This window comes from Anomaloglossus baeobatrachus, chromosome 4 (genome assembly GCF_048569485.1).
Source record: "Anomaloglossus baeobatrachus isolate aAnoBae1 chromosome 4, aAnoBae1.hap1, whole genome shotgun sequence".
NCBI lineage: Eukaryota > Metazoa > Chordata > Amphibia > Anura > Aromobatidae > Anomaloglossus > Anomaloglossus baeobatrachus.
The window spans coordinates 653,846,599-653,864,969 of NC_134356.1; the positions used below are offsets into that span (position 1 = coordinate 653,846,599).

General features: G+C 48.7%; 1 protein-coding gene across 1 annotated transcript; it reads left to right on the forward strand.

The window, feature by feature from the left end:
* Positions 1 to 493: 493 nt before the first annotated feature.
* On the forward strand, positions 494 to 16,337 carry PPAN (peter pan homolog). The gene is made up of 12 exons (XM_075346488.1): positions 494 to 593; positions 2,237 to 2,407; positions 2,733 to 2,834; positions 3,144 to 3,194; positions 10,181 to 10,351; positions 11,254 to 11,330; positions 11,906 to 12,013; positions 12,886 to 13,009; positions 13,125 to 13,203; positions 13,683 to 13,812; positions 14,845 to 15,002; positions 15,419 to 16,337. Exons 1-12 carry the CDS (start codon positions 579 to 581, stop codon positions 16,108 to 16,110), a joined length of 1,878 nt encoding a protein of 625 aa, XP_075202603.1. The 5' UTR covers positions 494 to 578; the 3' UTR covers positions 16,111 to 16,337.
* Positions 16,338 to 18,371: the final 2,034 nt, after the last annotated feature.

Consider the following 18,371-nt stretch of genomic DNA (forward strand, 5'->3'; position numbering starts at 1 on the left):
GACATGTGTAATTCTCCAGAAGAAGAGCGAGGCGTGGATGCTACAAAACAGTCACTGCAGCCACGGATACATTTGTTGAGAGGTGGAATTCATTGAGGAGCCCAGTTTCCAAAATGGGGTCACTTGTGGGGGGTTCTGCTAGTCAAGTACCTCAGGGGCTCTGGAAATGTGACATGGAGCCTGCTGTCTATATCAGCCATACTGGTCGTCTCCTGACCAGTAAGATGGAGTTTCCCTATTGTCCATGGCAACCAATCAAACCGCTTCGTTTATTTACTAACCTGCAGTGTAATAATGAAAGCCAGAATCTGATTGGTTGCTATAGACTCGACCCTATTCCGCTCATTATATACACTATGCTCGTTTTCCCACTGATATTAGATGTATACAGCCCCAATAGACTGTACAGAATGTTCCCAGCAGCTTCCTATTCAGCGCACTCACAATCCCTGCCCGGAACTAAGTGAAGGCGGAACTAACAGAATGCGACTTTGTTTTCAACTCTGGAGACGGCGCAACCGGAAGTGTGTGCAGTTCTACCACGTGTGTGCAGTGGAGACTGGAGAGGAAAGCGCAGCATGGGGAAGGAGAAGGTGAGCCGGGCCGGGACCGGGGGAGACGGCACACTGCTGGGAGTTGTAGTTCTTTGCTGGAGAACCTGGCAAGGTCCTGTCATAACTGGGCATCTGGACTGGTGCTGGCAAGTTTGTGAAATTGGGAAAAACGAGTAACTATGGTGTAGAAACGACTTTGTGCTCCGGTGTGATGTCACCTTACTGTGCACATGACATCACCGCCCAGTGACATCACTATGATTGCTCATATACAAAAAGACTGACCCGCACATCCAGCAGGTGTGAACAGGTGCCAGCTGAAAACACAAAACTACAAAACATACAGCTGCACACTGAAGTGCTAACAATGAATATGGGAACTCTGGTATTGCATTACTGCTATAGGAATATATGAAAAAAGAGATATTTCGCTTATGTATTGGCCAATGCATGTGAGACCGGTCACCACGGCAAGGTAATCTCTGTATACTGGGAACCTACCTGCAATGCCACTATCTGGGGTGAAAAACTCCATGTCTGGGGGTTTTCACCCCAGATAGTGGCATTACAGGTAGGTTCCCAGTATACAGAGATTACCTTGCTATGGTACCGGTCTCACATGCATTGGCCAATACATAAGCTAAATATCTTTCTTTTTTTAAATATTCCTATAGCAGTAATGCAATACCAGAGTTCACATATACAATGTTGGCATTTCAGTGTGCAGCTGTATATGTTTTGTAATCTCTATGATTCCTATCCATCCAGACCGCCTGTTACATTGATTTCTCACCGTTAGCCCCCATGATGGGCATAGTGACTGCCACTTACCATCAGATGCCTCTGGTTTATTAAAGGGGCAGGGGGTCATCGCTGATCCCTAGAAAGAAGGGGGTCTCTGTGTGGGAGCCCTTACCGCACAGAGACACTTACCATTCATTGTCTACAAGATGGGTACAGATAGCGGAGCCCTAAGCCATCTTCTCAGCCCTAGAGACCTTGCAGTAGGGGTCTGTGATATTGCTGACTGGTCTTTAGTCATTGATGTGAGTCCGGTGGTCCCACTGCTCCCTGCACTCTATGGTTGTTGTTCTCGGACACTGCGGCTCAGCTCCTATTGGAGTGAATGTGATCTGAGTATACGGAGCTGTGGTCTACTGGCTCCGTTCAGTGGATTGGTGGGTTGCCCGGTGTCAGCCGTCAGCAGTGGGGCACCCAGTGATCATACATATCACCTGTTCTTCGTGGAGGGGGAATCTCTTTAATAAAGCAGTGCCCCTTATCCACAGTAGCCATATGCTTGGGAGCTACTCACCCGCAGAATATACCTGTCAGTATGGTGCATTACAAAGTACTGCTCATGTTGAAGTCCACCATTCCTGGCTTCTGTCATGGGTCCGTATCCAGGAGACCCCAATACACATGAGAGTATTTCAATGTGTCCTACAATGATGGGTTCATGTCCATCCTCATCGGTCTCTCTCCAAAGGTGTGTGGTCACTGAGGTCTGGACTGCATTTCTCTTTTGCAGCTGGGACCTGTGGCCTCCATCACTTTTTTCCTTTCTGACTTTTTCCTTTCTGACAGCCATGACTAGCTCATCAAACACTGGCTAAGAAAAAAAAATCCTGAAGCCCAGCGTCTCCTCTCCTCCTTACCTCTCACATTCTCTTCTTATTTAGACTAAGAACCAGAAGAAGCTACGAGCGGCCGCCGTTCACAATGCTGAGGAAGATTACTCCGGCGTTCCGCACTCATTCGTCTTCCATCGTGGACAGATTGGGAAGAACGTGCAGCAGTTGATCCAGGATGTGAGGAGAGCCATGGAGCCGTATACAGCCACCTCTCTCAAGGTAACAACCGGAGAGTGCAAGGCCGGGCTGGCATAGAGAAGGCAGGCAGGCTAGGAGCAGTATGTGTTGCATATGTATCAAATATGTATCGAGTGCAGGTTGCCATTGGGTATATCTGGTCGGCGGAGTGCAGGCTGCCGCCGGGCGTGTCTGGTCGGCGGAGTGCAGGCTGCCGCCGGGCGTGTCTGGTCGGCGGAGTGCAGGCTGCCCCTTAGTTATCTCAGCACTACTGCCGCCTTTTCTGGAGCACTTGCACTTCAGGGAGTTGGGCTCTTTGTATGAGGAGGTAACAGATGATTTCCTCACTTTGCATTTTGATTTTTAGGTTCGCAAGAAGAACAGCCTGAAAGACTTTGTCTCGGTGGCCGGGCCCCTCGGAGTCACCCACTTTCTGGTCTTCAGCAAAACTGAGACGAACGTCAACTTTGTAAGTAAACAGCTACAATGGCTCCTGTCCATGACCCTGAGCACTGAGCCCCTCAGTCTGTTACCATTAATAGAGGTCGCATGGTTTCTGGCCTCTGCTGACTATATGCCCCCTCTTCAGCATCAACGGGGGTCCGAACAATAAAACTTCACTTCATTATGTCTTAATGGGTTATACCAGTGGGGCAACAAATGTCCGTTCTCTGCTTTTTGTGCGTTCTTGGAGTTGCGGATGTTTCCTCCACATTCTGTGTAAAATGTTCTTGCCTCATGATGCAAAATTCACTTTTCTTTTTTTCCCCATCGCCAGAAATTTGTCCGTTTGCCGAGAGGCCCCACGCTGCACTTCAAGGTGACGCAGGTTGGTAACACCACCGTATTCTGCTCCCAGCTGTTTTTGGAGTGTTCGTCCTTATATTTTTTTTCTTCATCGTTCCTTATGGGAGACCCAAACCATGGGTGTATAGCTTCTGCCTCCGGAGGACACACAAAGTACTACACTCAAACGTGTAGCTCCTCCCTCCTAGCATATACACCCCCTGGTAGCCAGTCCTAGCCAGTTTCAATGCTTTGTGTTCAGGAGGTCACACACACATGCATTTTCTGATTTTTGATTTTTTGGATTTCAAAGATTTGGAAGAAAAGCGGGTCCAATCTGGACTCCCGGCATGTCCCTTCTCACCCCACTGTGTCGGCGGTGCTGTTAAGGTTGACTTTACAAGGCTGGAGCCTTCACATGCCGCGCTCCTTCACCATCCCCTGGGGCTCTGGCTGAAGTGGGAGCCAACTCGGTTCTCACTGCTTTGCAGGAGACCGGTCTCCATCCGCAGCCCTGTTCAGGATCCTGCCGGACGGAGCGTTTAACCCCCCCCAGGGACCTGGCACCTGCGTCTCAAAAGCTAAGTATGAGACGTTTTTACCACAGAAAGTGGTCTTTCCAGGGTCCCTTGTACTTTATTTATTGGGGGGAGTGTGTTATATGTCTGGGGTAACATTTCCGGCCGGTTCTCCAGTTTTCACTGGAGAACCGCGCCGATGGTGCCTGCACGCTGGCCGCATGTTTAAATCTAGGCCCCGGCTTCGCCTGAGGCCTAGTTTCGGTTTCACTCCCTCTGCATGTCAGTCATGCAGAGGGACAGTGTGGCTCCGCCCAGCGGCTGTTCAGCACAGGGAACGGAACCCCTCACTGAGGAAGGATTCCCTCCCCTGTATACCTCATTTGCCCGCTCTCAGAGTAGGCCCCGCCCCCTCTCCTCGCTCCGGTCGCCATTTTCTCAGCGTTCTCAGTGTCTGTATAGGCACAGAGATACCTCATTGTGACAAGTGGGGGCCAGGGCTGGGGGACTAGAGGGCACAGAAATGTATGTTAAACGGTCTTGCAGCCACAACCTCCAGTTGTGCAGCTGCTTATATTCTCTGTTTATATACTCTGCTGGGGGTCATTCTGGAGATGCATTCCCTCACAGAGCCCCCACTTCTGCAGCATGTCTCACATCAGAGCAAGGCTGCAAGGCTGTTCTTAATATGCTGCATGTAGACTCGTACTGCCTGTACTGAGCACATAAACACAGTGGCCCTCAGCCTGGAGGCTCGTCAGTGGTCCTCCAGCTGCTCCGGGGGTGCTGAGCATGCATTAGCCCCCTTCTCAGGGCGCTTCTGCTGCTACGGCTCGCTCAGCAAAGCTCTTAGAGGTCTCTTCATCTGGTTTTCAGACCCCGTCTTCCTATAATGGAGACGCAGGGTCCCCTGTCCTTCCCTGTCCCGCAGCTCTGATTCACGAGCTGACTCACTGGACGAGGAGGATGTCTTTACTGGGGGCTCGGACGCTACTTAATGTACCATTGATCTGTCCGAAGGTGACGCAGATGCTAATGATTTGATTGCGTCCATTATATTTGTACTGGACCTCAATCCGCCTGTATCAGGGGAGTATCCCCCTCTGGCAGAAAGGCATCAGTATACCTTAAGAGAACAAGGAGTGTGTTCCTTAACCACTCCAGTTTTCAGCCCACTGTGACCAAGCCCAGAGCCTGTCCTGACAGACGCTCCCAAAGCGTGGTTCTGATGACTGTTTCCTCCTTCCACCAGAGGTGGTCAAGGAGTGGGCTCATTCACCAAGCGTGGTCCCTCCGGTGTCTAGTATTTCAGCCCGGATAGTTGTATCAGTGGCTGACGGCACCTCTCTAAGGATCCCACTGTACATTAATTCTGTACTGGACCTCAATCCGCCAGTATCAGAGGAGCAAACTTCTCTGGCAACAGGTCACCAGTTTACCTTGCCTAAGAGAATAAGGAGTGTGTTCCTTAACCACTCCAGTTTTCAGGCCACTGTGACCAAGCCCAGGGTCTGCTCTGGCACACGCTTCCCAAAGCGTGGTTCTGATGACAGTTTTCCCCTTCCACCAGCGGTGGTCAAGGAGTGGGCTCATTCACCAAAGGTGGTCCCTCCGGTGTTTAGACTCTCAGCCCGGACGTTGTATCAGTGGCTGATGGCTCTTCACTTACAGTTTTGCTGTCCGCCAGTTTGTCCTTCTGGTCAAATCTGTATGGAGGCGGCAGGGGCCTCGTTCTCCCCATTTGCAGCAGTGCGGCTTTTAAGCCATCCCTGCTTCTCTAGAGGAGATGCATTCCCTCACTAGGGACTCTTTGCCCGAAATGGTTGCCTTAACTTCCAGACTTCAGTCTTTTCATCCTATACCATGTCTGCCATGCTGGAGACTCTCACCGCACTGCGGTGGCCTCGGCTAATTTTCTCGCTATCCGCAGGCTCCTGTGGCTTCGGAAGTGGACGGCAGATGCTTCTAAAGAAGTTCCTTGCTGGGCTCCCTTTTGCTGGGACCAGACTGTTCGGGAACAACTGGATGAAATTATTAAGGAAGCTCTTGGCGGGAAGAGTTTCTTCCATGCCACAAACCTAAACCAGGAAACCTGTCCAGGGCAGGAATCAGTCGAGGTTCGTTCATTTTGTTCCTCCATCTGATCGTTCTCTAAGCCCTCGGCCTCGCCCACTGGCTCAGCCAAGGATCGTAAACCCAAATGGCGCGCGAGAACACCACAGGACATGCTGCCACTAAGTCAGCCTCCTCCTGACTATCTGGCCACGCCAGCAACGTCCTTGGTAGGTGGCAGGCTCTCCCACTTAGCGACGTATGATTTTAACACGTCTCCGATCAGTGGGTGCGAGATACCATCTCCCACGGCTACAGGATAGAATTCTATCCAGCCCGCCAAACAGATTTTTTCTGTCAACTCCCCTCTGCTCCAAGGCCGCCGCCTTCTCACAGGCTGTGGCATTCTTGCAGGCCACTGGAGTAATTGTACCGGTTCCCGACTGGGAACGGTTCTGAGATTTCTGCTTAAATCTATTCCTAGTACCTGAGGAGGGCGGTGCCTTCCAACCTGGATCTCAAGCTTCTCAAGCATGTTCAGGTGCGGCAGTTTCGCATAGAGTCTCTGCGATCAATCATTGACCCAAGGAGATTCCCTAGCATCCATCGACATCAGAGATGCCTATCTGCATATGCCAATCGCAGTTTCACACCAGCGTTGGCTACGTTTTGCAATCAGAGTGGTCCAATTCGTGGCTCTTCCCTTTGGGTTAGCCACGGCCCCTCGAGTATTCTCAAGGTCGGGGCAGCTGTGATTGTGGTCCTGCACCTCTAGGGGTTGGCAGTGATTTTTTTTTTTTGTCCAGGACAGCCTTCTACTCTGGGTTTCTTCCAGTGCAGACTGTTAGCGGAGTGCCTCGCTCACTCTCGCCACTCTAACCAATTCGGGTGGTTTGTCATTCTGTCCAAGTCCACTCTGACTTCGACCCAGAAGTTGACAGACCCAGGGACGCAATTCGAGACTCTGTCGGCACTTGTGAATCTGCCCTTAGTCAAACAGCAGTTCCTCCGCTGGCGGTCGACGTCGTTCCATCAGGCACCTAATACAGGTGCTGGATCAGATGGTGGTGTCAATGGAAGCAATTCCCTTGCCCAGTTCCATCTGCGTCCTCTACGGCTGGATATTTTCCGCTGTCGGAACAAGCGGACTTCCTCCTTCCTCGGGGCGGTGGCTTTGCCACAGACCAGGGGCTCATTTCAATGGTGGCATCGTCCCCTCTGTCTCAGGGACGCTCCTTTTTGGCTCCGTCCCGGGTGATCCTCACCAAGATGCTAGTCTATCCGGCTGGGGAGCAGTATATCTCCACCATGGAGCGCAGGGCACTTGGACTCTGTCCGAATCAGCCCTCTGGATCAATGTGCTGGAAATCAGAGCTGTGTTTCTAGCTCTCTAAGCCTTTCACCATCTGTTGGCGGCCAGGCACATTCGAGTCCAGTCAGACAACGCTACAGCGTTTGCCTACATCAACCTCCAGGGCGGGGCACTCAGCCGCCTAGCAATGTTGGAGGTTCATCGCATTCTTCAGTGGACGGAGGACTCCTAGTCCACCATATCCGCAGCCCACATCCCAGACATGGAAAACTGGGAGGCAGATTGTTCTGCCGTCAAACCGTGGCTCCACGATCCTCAGGTTTTTGCGGCAGACGCACTGGTTCGAGTTTGGTCCCAGCTTCGTCTGTCTTACGTGTTTCACCCTCTAGTTCTTGCCCAGAGTCCTGCGCAAGATCAGAAAGGAGGGCCGTCGGGTCATTCTCATTACTCCAGACTGACCCAGGCAAGCTTGGTACCCTGACCTGCTCCGTCTGTCCGTAGAGGTGCCATAGCATCTCCCGGACTGTCCAGACCTTCTCTCACGAGGTCCGTCCTTCCGCCAGAACCTACGGCTCTCAGTTTGACGGCGTGGCGTTTGAGTCATGGATCTTGACGACTTCTGGTATCCCTCCTGAAGTCATCTCCACTATGACTCGAGCTCGGAAGTATCCTTTGGCCTTGCCGACCCTCCTGTCCCTTCTGCAGTCCGGCCTGCAGCTAGGACTATCCCTCAATTCCCTTAAGGGACAGGTCTCGGCTCTGTCAGTGTTGTGCCAGCGGCGTATCGCCCGGCTGTCCCAGGTGCGCTCCTTCATGCAGGGCGCATCTCACATCATTCCGCCTTACCGGCGGCCCTTGGAGCCCTGGGACCTTAATTCGGTCCCCACAGCTTCCGGAAACCCCCCTTTGAGCCTCTTAGGGAGGTTTCTTTGTTTAGTCTTTCACAGAAAGTGGTCTTTCTAGTGGCCATGACTTCCCTCAAGGGAGTCTCTGTTTTGGCTGCACTCTCTTCGGAGTCCTCCCTTCATCAAGACAAGGTGGTTCTCCGTCCGACTCCGGACTTTCTCCCTAAGGTGGTTGCTGCCACCTTAACCGGGGCATTTTCCCTGCCTTCCTTTTGTCCGGCTCCTGTTCATCGCTTTGAAAGGGCGTTGCATACTCTGGATCTGGTGCGGGCGCTCCGGATCTATGTGTCTCGCACCGCTGTTCTTAGGCGGTGCACCTTTCTTTTGTGCTGACCGCTGGTCAGCGTAAGGGCCTTTCGGCATTTAAGCCGACCCTGGCTCGTTGGTTTAGGTCGGTCTTTTTCCCAATACCTACCAGTGTACTCAAGTGCCTCTCCCGCCGGGGATCAAGGCACACTTGACCAGAGTTGTCGGTGCCTCTTAGGTTTTCAGGCACAGGCTACGGCTCAGCAGATCTGTCAGACTGCCACTTGGACTAGTCTGTATACCTTTTCGTAGCACTACAAAGTGCATGCTCTTGCTTCGGCAGATGCGAGCTTGGGCAGACGCATCCTTCAGGCGGCTGTCGCCCATTTGTGAAGTTAGGTTTCGCCTACTTCTCAGTTTTTCTGTTTATTCCCACCCATGGACTGCTTTAGAACGTCCCATGGTTTGGGTCTCCCATAAGGAACGATGAAGAAAAAGAGAATTTTGTTACTTACCGTAAATTCTTTTTCTTATAGTTCCGACATGGGAGACCCAGCACCCTCCCTGTTGCCTGTTGGCAGGTTTCTTGTTCCGTGTGTTATCACCGGCTGTTGTTGTAGACAGAGGTTCCGGTTGTTCCGGGTTTTGCTCTGTCTCTACTTGTGGGTGGATGTCCTCCTTCAGCTTTTGCACTAAACTGGCTAGGACTGGCTACCAGGGGGTGTATATGCTAGGAGGGAGGAGCTACATGTTTGAGTGTAGTACTTTGTGTGTCCTCCGGAGGCAGAAGCTATACACCCATGGTTTGGGTCTCCCATGTCGGAACTATAAGAAAAAGAATTTACGGTAAGTAACAAAATTCTCTTTTTTTGTACTATATAATGCTTTACTACAGTATACAGTGGAACCTTGGTTTACGAGAACAATCCGTTCTGGGAGCGTGCTCATAAACCAAGTTACTCGTCCAGCAAAGCAAAATTTCCCATAGGAAATAATGCAAGCTCAGACAATTCGTTCCACAACTTGTTCATTATCCCATCCTGGTCCCCTATTGTGCCATTCCACACACAAACATGCACAAACAAGCACACACACTCACAAGTACGCACAAACACACGTTATGCTCACTTTACCTTCCGTTCCCTCGCCGGCCTCCTGGTTCTTGTAGTTTGCCGGTACAGGATGTATATCTGGTAATCATCGCGACCGATGCTCCGGAGCTTCCGCTGCCAGAGCGCTGACGTCAAAGGGAGGAGCCGCTTGCCTCTGATTGGTCAGTGTACTACCATTTTGAGAAGCAGCTGACAGCAAAAGCTCCGGCATCAGTCACGATGGTTACTGATAAACATCCTCTACCGGCAAACTACAAGAACCAGGAGGCCGGCGATGGAATAGAAGGTAAGGTGAGCATAATATGTGTGTTTGTGCGGACTGCAAGAGTGGGCCAGAGCATGGTTGAAGTACGGACCCGGAAGTGTGTGCGGAGAGTATTTGCTCGTAAACTGAGTTACAAATTTACAGCTAGCTTTGCTCATATAGCAAAATACTCGCACACCAAGTTACTCATAAACCAAGGTTCCACTGTATAGTAAAAATCCTGGTTTCCTATGAAGCTCAGCCTGTGGCTGGACTTCAGAGGAGCATGAACATGGCGACTGTAAACCTTTATTGGCTGCCGCGGTATTTAAGATATTAACAGCAGAATTTAGTGCTAGTGCTGATCGCTGCGATCATAGGACAATGTGACACGGATGATATCTTTTTACATATGGAGCTGGCTCAGCTGCACACACCCTGCTGCACACACCCACGCGACTCCATGACATACATACATACATTAAGTGGAGGGTGTGCCGAGTGCCATACAGAGACATAGTAAGGATCACCGCCTTTGCCCGTACTAGGCTACAACAGTGCGAGGGGCTATATGTAGCTCTGCTGGGTGCACTAGTAAGTATGGAGGACGCTATAGCAATTGGTGGTTTTCTGTTCGCAGTATTCCTTGGTGAAGGATGTGGTCTCCTCCCTGAAGAAGCATCGGATGCACGAGAAGCAGTTCGCCTTTCCTCCACTCCTGGTCCTCAATAACTTCGGCACACAGGGTATGCACGTAAAGGTTATGGCCACCATGTTCCAGAACATGTTCCCCTCCATCAATGTGCACAAGGTAAGGAAAAAAAAAAGTCAGTCGTCGTCTTTTCCTCCTCTATTCTTTACACTGCAGCTCATTTAAAGGGTTAGTCCACAACTGAACCCATTTTTAACAGTTAAACTGCCCATCACAAAATAGAAAATATACTCACCTCCTAGGCCGATGCTGTTCCTCGGACATCGGCACGGTGTCATTGTCATGTCATATGACTGCTGCAGCCAATCAGAGGTTTCGGATTGTCTGCAGCCATCAGTATTCCACCAGAGTGAAAAGTCTGACTCCTCATAATCCTGCCAGTGGATGTCGGTGATGACTTTGTATAGTCTGCTGAGGGTTTCCCATGATCCTCATAGAGTGAGTTTTCTGAGACATCCATGTTATGTTCACTGAGCAGCAGATGAACTACAAGTCCCATTATCCTGCCATGCCTTGTCGTTCCTGTAGCATTGTTGTTATATTAACCCCTTGCCCACGCCCTGGCATACATGTACATTTGTCGGTGCAGGGCTGGCTCTTCTGTGTTATACATCTGGCAGCGACCAGAGCAAACTAAGATCGCTACTGGTAAACCATTTACGTGCTGCTTTCAGTTTGCAGTGGTTGTGTTTGTGCATTCAGGCTCCCACTGATATATATATATATATATATATATATATATATATATATATATATTTCGCTGTGTCTATAAAAGTCCAATATATCCATTTATACCCCTCTGGTAAATGCCAAAGATGCCATATTCGGTTTCCACGCATTTTCCTAAGAATGCCGTAATAAGTAATCAAATATATTGTATGTGCCCCAAAATAGTACCATGAACACTACAGCTCACTTTCAAAAACTAAAAATACCCAGGTGCTGAAAAGGTTAGGCTCCTCATACTCCGGTCCCGGCCGACATTGTGATTTCTCTCTCAGGTTCACCTGAACTCCATTCGCAGATGCATCCTCATTAGCTACAACCAGGACACCCAACTGCTGGACTTCAGGCATTAGTAAGTGAGAAGATGGGGGGATTTCTGCACCCGGTCAGTGCAATGTTGCGTCTCGGGGAATCTGTCCTTGCAATTTGTACAGAGACGATGCCCAGAATTAAATCTTGGGAGTCGGAAAGGCTGGGAACTTGTCTCACATGGTACCTACTTATAACACTGTTTAGTTCGATCTTGTATACAAGCAATTGGCATTTTCTTTGTCGCTCTATTGGGAGACCCAGACAATTGAAACATGTAAAAACCAGACGGTTCAGGATGGAATCCCCCCCCGCTCCGTCATCACCTCAATGTCCCCCCTGCTACGTGAAGGTACTCTGTATCCCTGTGGGGAGCGCGCACGGCAACACCTCAGCTTTGCTGGGTGTGCTAGTACACCGGGGGACCGGTTTAAACTGTCTGGTTTTTACATGTTTCAATTGTCTGGGTCTCCCAATTAGAGCTAGAAGAAAAGGAATTTACGGTAAGTAAACAAAATTCCCTTCTTTCTAGGTTCCAGGGTTGCAGTACCTTTATGATGTCTGTAGGGGGCGATATTGTTCATGAAAATGATAACCTTCCCTTGTGTGTCTCTGCAGCAGTGTGAAGGTGGTCCCGGTGGGGATGAGCAAAGGGGTGAAGAAGCTTCTCCAAGAGAAATTCCCCAACATGAGCCGCTGGGAGGACATCAGTGAATTACTAGTCAAGTAGGTGTACTAAGAAACGACGTAATAGAGCCGTGAGTAGGGGGACATGAAGGTTTAATGTTCCCTAATATTTAGAGGTGACGTCAGACGGTGTCTATAATCTCACTCCTGCAGTGTAAAACAGATAATTCACCGTCCACTAATTCTCAGATTATAACAAATTACAAAATAATAGATGTACATCATTCACACTTACTGAAATACAGCGGGGTTCTTTGGGCGTTACTGGTGTACAGCGGGTATTGTGGGGTGTTACCGGTGGACGGTGGGGCTTGTGAGAGGTTACTGGTGTATGGCAGGTTTTGTGGGGTGCTACAGGTGTACATTAGGGCTTGTGGAGTAGAGCGTTGCCAGTGTACGGCGAGTCTTGTGGAACATTACTGGTGTGCTGCGGGACTTGTGGAGCGTTACTGGTGTGAGGCGGGACTTGTGGAGCGTTACCGGCGTGAGGCGGGGCTTGTGGAGCGTCACCGGCGTGTGGCGGGGCTTGTGGAGCGTCACCGGCGTGTGGCGGGGCTTGTGGAGCGTCACCGGCGTGTGGCGGGGCTTGTGGAGCGTCACCGACGTGTGGCGGGGCTTGTGGAGCGTCACCGACGCGTGGCGGGGCTTGTGGAGCGTCACCGGCGCGTGGCGGGGCTTGTGGAGCGTCACCGGCGCGTGGCGGGGCTTGTGGAGCGTCACCGGCGCGTGGCGGGGCTTGTGGAGCGTCACCGGCGCGAGGCGGGGCTTGTGGAGCGTCACCGGCGCGAGGCGGGGCTTGTGCGGTGTTTGCAGGGTACGGCCGGGCTTGTGCAGTGTACAGCCGGGATTGTGCAGTGTTAGCAGGGTACGGCCGGGCTTCCAGTTACTGACTTCACATTTCTTTCCTCTAGAGGAGCCAACCTCTCGGAGAGCGAGGCCGAGCAAGATGGAGAACATAACATCACAGAGCTGCCCCAGGTATACGCCGGACGTGGCAACCAGAAATTTGAGCAAAGCGCTGTGCGTCTAACGGAGGTGAGTCTGTGACTAGTCGTGTATATAATGAACAGATTGCCGGATATATGAGATATGACGTGATATATTTGTAGCCTCCCATGTCCCCTGATGTCGCTTTCTCTCCTTCCCGCAGATCGGCCCCAGGATGACTTTACAGTTGGTCAAGATTGAGGAGGGCTTAAATGACGGCAAAGTTTTGTACCACAACTTTGGTAAGTTTTAGGTTTTTCCGTTCTTCTCTACAGTAAATTCCTGTTGGGGCATGTTCACACACGGGGATTCTCATCATGGATTTTGGACTGGCTCTGCACTGAAAAACTACTTGAAATACGTATTAATTTCAGTGTAAAAACCACAGGTAGTTGATGCGCACACGGAGTATTTTTCCAGAGTTTTAGGGGCAGAAACTCGCTCATTTTTGAGGAGCTTTGAGATTTGGAGATATTCCACTCAAACTTAGTGTAAATGATGTGTTTTTTTGGGGGTTTTTTTCCCCTATGTGGGAAAATAGGTGACATGTCAATTCTTGAAGCATTTCTGCTTGGAAGGCAAAAAAAAACAAACAACAATCCAAGTTTAATTTCTGACTCAAATGATGCTGAATGAGTGCCCTGTACATAAGGACGGCATCAAAAAATGCGTAATTATCCACAAGATGTGGTATATAATATTTTTTTTCTACCTGTTTTAGTGAAGAAGACAGAAGAGGAGATCATGGCGATGCTGGATCGGAGGGAGAAGAAGCTGAAGCAGAAGAGCGAGAGGCGGAAGAAGCAGGAGCAGAATGTGAAGCTCAAGAAAGCGGCGAATGAGGAGAATAAGTGAGTGTGAGCACCACAACCAGAGGAAAATCTGATCACTGGGGGTCCCAGCCAAGGCGGGATTTAGCCGATGCCTGTGCTGACCACCAGCAGTGGAGACCCCAGTTATCAGACATTTTCACCCATCCTGTAAGGTCTTCCATAGCCAGCATCCCCTCTAATCATTGTCAAGGGAGGAATTTAGGTAAAGACTGCTAATGGAGTCTTCGTTTAGGATATGCAGAGACGGTGCCGTATTAGCTGTATATCAGTGCCGATATATCAATGTATAAGACAATGGACACAGCCATGTTCTCCTTGAGCCAGCTACATCAACTGAACTCGTGTATTGCAAGACATCCAATTATACAGTTTGCATCTCTAACTTTGAAGCTAGTACAAGGGAGTAAGGAGTATTTCACTCCCTATTTTCTCCCAACACATTGTTTGTTTCTTGTACATTCTTTCTGTGTGAAAGCTACTGATAAGACTTTGCAGCTTCACATTCTAGCTTCATTATCTTTGGTTAACTCCTTCATGACTATACAGCTTTGAATTATATTATGGGTCTATGCGATGGCTACGTAGACAGACAGATAATTATGCAACTACATCTACATTTTGATTATTTATATACACCGATATTCTTATTACGTTTGAACAAACAAGCTATAGCTCAGGCGACCTCCACATTATTACCTTAAAGTGGTGGTCCAACTGCTTCTTTAGTGTAGAGTAACACCCTATAAGGTGGGCCCGTCCTCCCATCGTCTCAGCTCCTTATCTGTAGGACCCTTGAGACCACCTTTCTAAATGAAAACTTAGTTTTTACATTATTTTCAAGGAGTTGTCCGGCGCCGTTCACTTCATCGGAGGGGTAAGCGGTGGCAATGACGTTAAGACCCCACATACCTGCTGAGCCTTGTGCACGAGTCGTTGAGTACTTGTAATGTCTTCACTACTGCTTGAGTAGTCCGCGCCTGACAACCCCTTTTAATAGTTTTTCCGAACTCTCTATACTTTAATCTTTTTGTTACTTTAACCCCCCGCAAGGAAGCGCAGCTTGGCCGGCATGAAGCGGAAGCACCCAGAGGATGAGGACGATGAAGTGGAAGACCCCGGAGCTTCTGGGGAACAAGACCCTGCAGAAGTGTCTGAAGATGATGACGCAGAGTATTACAGGCAGACGGTGGGGGAGGAACCAGACAAAGGTACGAATTTTTGGATTATATGGAGCAGGCACAATATGATAGTCCTGCCTGTGTGTGTGGGTACGCCTTGTGTACATCATATGCCCTCAATTAGAATAACCCTTTTAAGTAAAAAAAAAAAAAAAAACCTTCCTTGCACATGTATCATTGGATACTTTTTGGAAGAGGGTGTTTTCAAGCCTCCGCATACCCATAATTTCATTGATCATTTCAGTGGTCTTAATGTTCCCTGCCGATCACTGGCTTGTCTTCATGTAACAAAAAAAGGCTGGTCTTCAAGAAAAGTCTTGTCTTCATGTGTAACGTGTGGTCTGTGTGCAGTTTTCAGACCTCTACTTTGGCAGGTGGCATATTCTTGTGTATTGGCAAAAGTACAAAGATTATTTTCTGTCTTCTTTCTTCACCCCCCTTTGTAGATCTTTTCCTTCATGGCAACAGAAAGAAATCGTTCTCAAGAGGGAAATCTGGACCTCCCCAGAAGAGGTTTAAAAAAGACCCCAAGAAGCAGAACGACGTTTCCCCGTCCTCCAGCGGACATCACAAGGCCAAGTTCTCCTTGCACAAGGGTCCGAAGAGCCCCAAGGGGCAGTCGCCCAAACCTGGTAAAAAGGGCCAGAAACCTTTTAGAAACTTCGAAGGCCCCAAGGGTCAGTCACCAAGACCTGGTAAAAAGGGAATTAAACCTTTTAGAAACCAAGAGGGTCATAAAGGACAGTCACCAAGATTCGGTAAAAAAGGACAGAAACCTTTTAGAAACTTTGAGGGCCCCAAAGGACAGTCACCAAGACCCGGTAAAAAGGGAATAAAACCTTTTAGAAACCAAGAGGGTCACAAAGGACCTGATAAAAAAGGACAGAAACCTTTTGGAAAGTTCGAAAGCCCCAAAGGACAGTCACCAAGATTTGGTAAAAAAGGACAGAAACCTTTTAAAAACGCCAGGGGCCGAACACAGAGTGAACACTTCACTGGTAAGGGGAAGAAGATGGGATTCAAGAAATCCGAAGGATTCGGCTCTAAGGACCAAAAGAGGGGGAAAAAGGGCAAGACTGCTGGAGGACATAAAACGGGAGGTCCGAAGGGCAAAGCCTTCAGACATAAGAAAAAGTAACCATAAGAGGGCGCCATCATGGACGTTCCCTGTAAATACCTGTATTTATAAAGTATAATTCTGCTTTATACCGTGGTGCCTCCAAATAACATTTTATAGTCTATTTCCCCCATTGCAATCCGCAGTCCTCAAACCGGACTTTTACTGTTCCAGCAAAGGGGATATCAGTATAAATAATGCAAAGATTGTGACACTGCAATTATATGGAGAAGTGGATTGTTATTAAAAAAAAAAAAATGCTTTTTGAAGTGATTGTGTGAGGTTATATTTTGTGTTCAGAAACAAGATTTCTCTGGTCAATAGGTTATGTACGATATTGATACCATTGCGGTTGTACTACCAGACTGAACCCATGAACAGGAGTGGTGCTCCACCAGCAGAATAGTGAGTGCAGCTCTGGAGTATAATACAGGAAGTAACCCCAGATCAGTACAGGATCAGTAACGTAATGTATGTACACAGTGACTGCACCAGCACAATAGTGAATGCAGCTCTGGAGTATAATACAGGATCAGTAATGTATCTACACAGTGACTGCACCAGCACAATAGTGAATGCAGCTCTGGAGTATAATACAGGATCAGTAATGTATCTACACAGTGACTGCACCAGCACAATAGTGAATGCAGCTCTGGAGTATAATACAGGATCAGTAATGTATGTACACAGGGACTGCACCAGCACAATAGTGAATGCAGCTCTGGAGTATAATACAGGATCAGTAATGTATGTACACAGGGACTGCACCAGCAGAATAGTGAGTGCAGCTCTGGAGTATAGTACAGCAGGGAACTTCAGATCGGTACAAGATGGGTCATGCACACGCCTCACTGTTGAAATGGCAATACCAAGAAAGATAAACTGGAATTATGTAAGTCACAGGATGGATAAACACTTTACTGATCTGCTAATGATGAAAAATGGGGAAAAAAAATTCAAAGCATCTCACTTCATTCAGTCTGGAGTATGAGCGCCACATGCAGACACCCCGCACTTCCAGCTGTTGTCTAATATCAATAGGTTTATTAATGGTCGCGTTGTGAAGTGCAGTTACCTCAATATCGTGCAATGATTAGGAAACCTCGCAGTGTTCTGTAGTCATGTGGGTTTCCTGTGTGTTTTGGTTTTGTAGAGGGAGGAGGCCACAATATGAAGGAAGTCTGGTGCGCTGTACGCGGAGAGACACCAGACTTTAGTTGTTTGTGTGTGTCACATTTCTTCCATTACAGCAAAACATGGAGATTTGTAGCTCCAGGTTTGGGGGATTGTGGTCTATGACTTGCAGGTCATGGCAAGCTTCAGCAGGAGCTGAGTTCCTCATCTTCGATGGTATGGTTCAGCTGGATCTCTGGGTGCCTCATTTTCAATGGCAATCTTTATCAAGAGCTCAGCATATTTAATCTTCGAGAGCATGCTTCAGCAGGTGCCAGAAGTTCCACATCTTCGAAGACATGATTCAGTAGGGTTTCGTAGCACCTTATCTTTTGATGGCCTGCTTCAGTAGGGTTTTGTAGTACCTCATCTTCAATGGCATGCTTCAGAAGGTTTTAGTAGTATCTCATTTTTGATGGAATGCTTCAGTAAGGTTTCGTAGCACCTAATCTTCAATTACCTGCTTCAGCAGGGTTTCGTATTACCTCATCTTTGATGGCATGCTTTAGCACCTCATCTTCCATGGCACGCTTCAGTAGGGTTTCGTGTTACCTCATCTTTGATGGCATGCTTCAGCACCTCATCTTCCATGGCATGCTTCAGTAAGGTTTCGTGGCACTTCATCTTCGATGACCTGCTTCAGTAGGGTTTCGTAGTACATCATCTTTGATGGCATGCTTCAGTAGGGTCTTGGAGTACCTCCTATTCAAAGGCATGCTTTAGCAGGAGCTCGGCATATTTAATCTTCGCGAGTGTGCTTCAGCAGGATCTAGAAGGTCCACATCTTCGATGGCATGCTTCAGTAGGGTTTCGTAGCACCTCATTGATGGCTTGTTTCAGTAGGTTTTCGTAGTACCTAATCTTCGATGGAATGCTTAAGTAGGGTCTTTGAGTACCTCATCTTCAATGGTATTCTTCATCAGGAATTCTTTGTCTTTGAAAGGCACGCTTCATCAAGATCTTGGAGCTCCTCGTTTTCAATAGCACGGTTCAACAACTTGAAGCTCCTTGTCTTTGAGCCCAGCCATCACATTAACCTGTTCTTGATCAAACCATTTTCCCTCTTCTTGACCAGACACATTTTCATCAGGCTTTATCGTACATGTGCT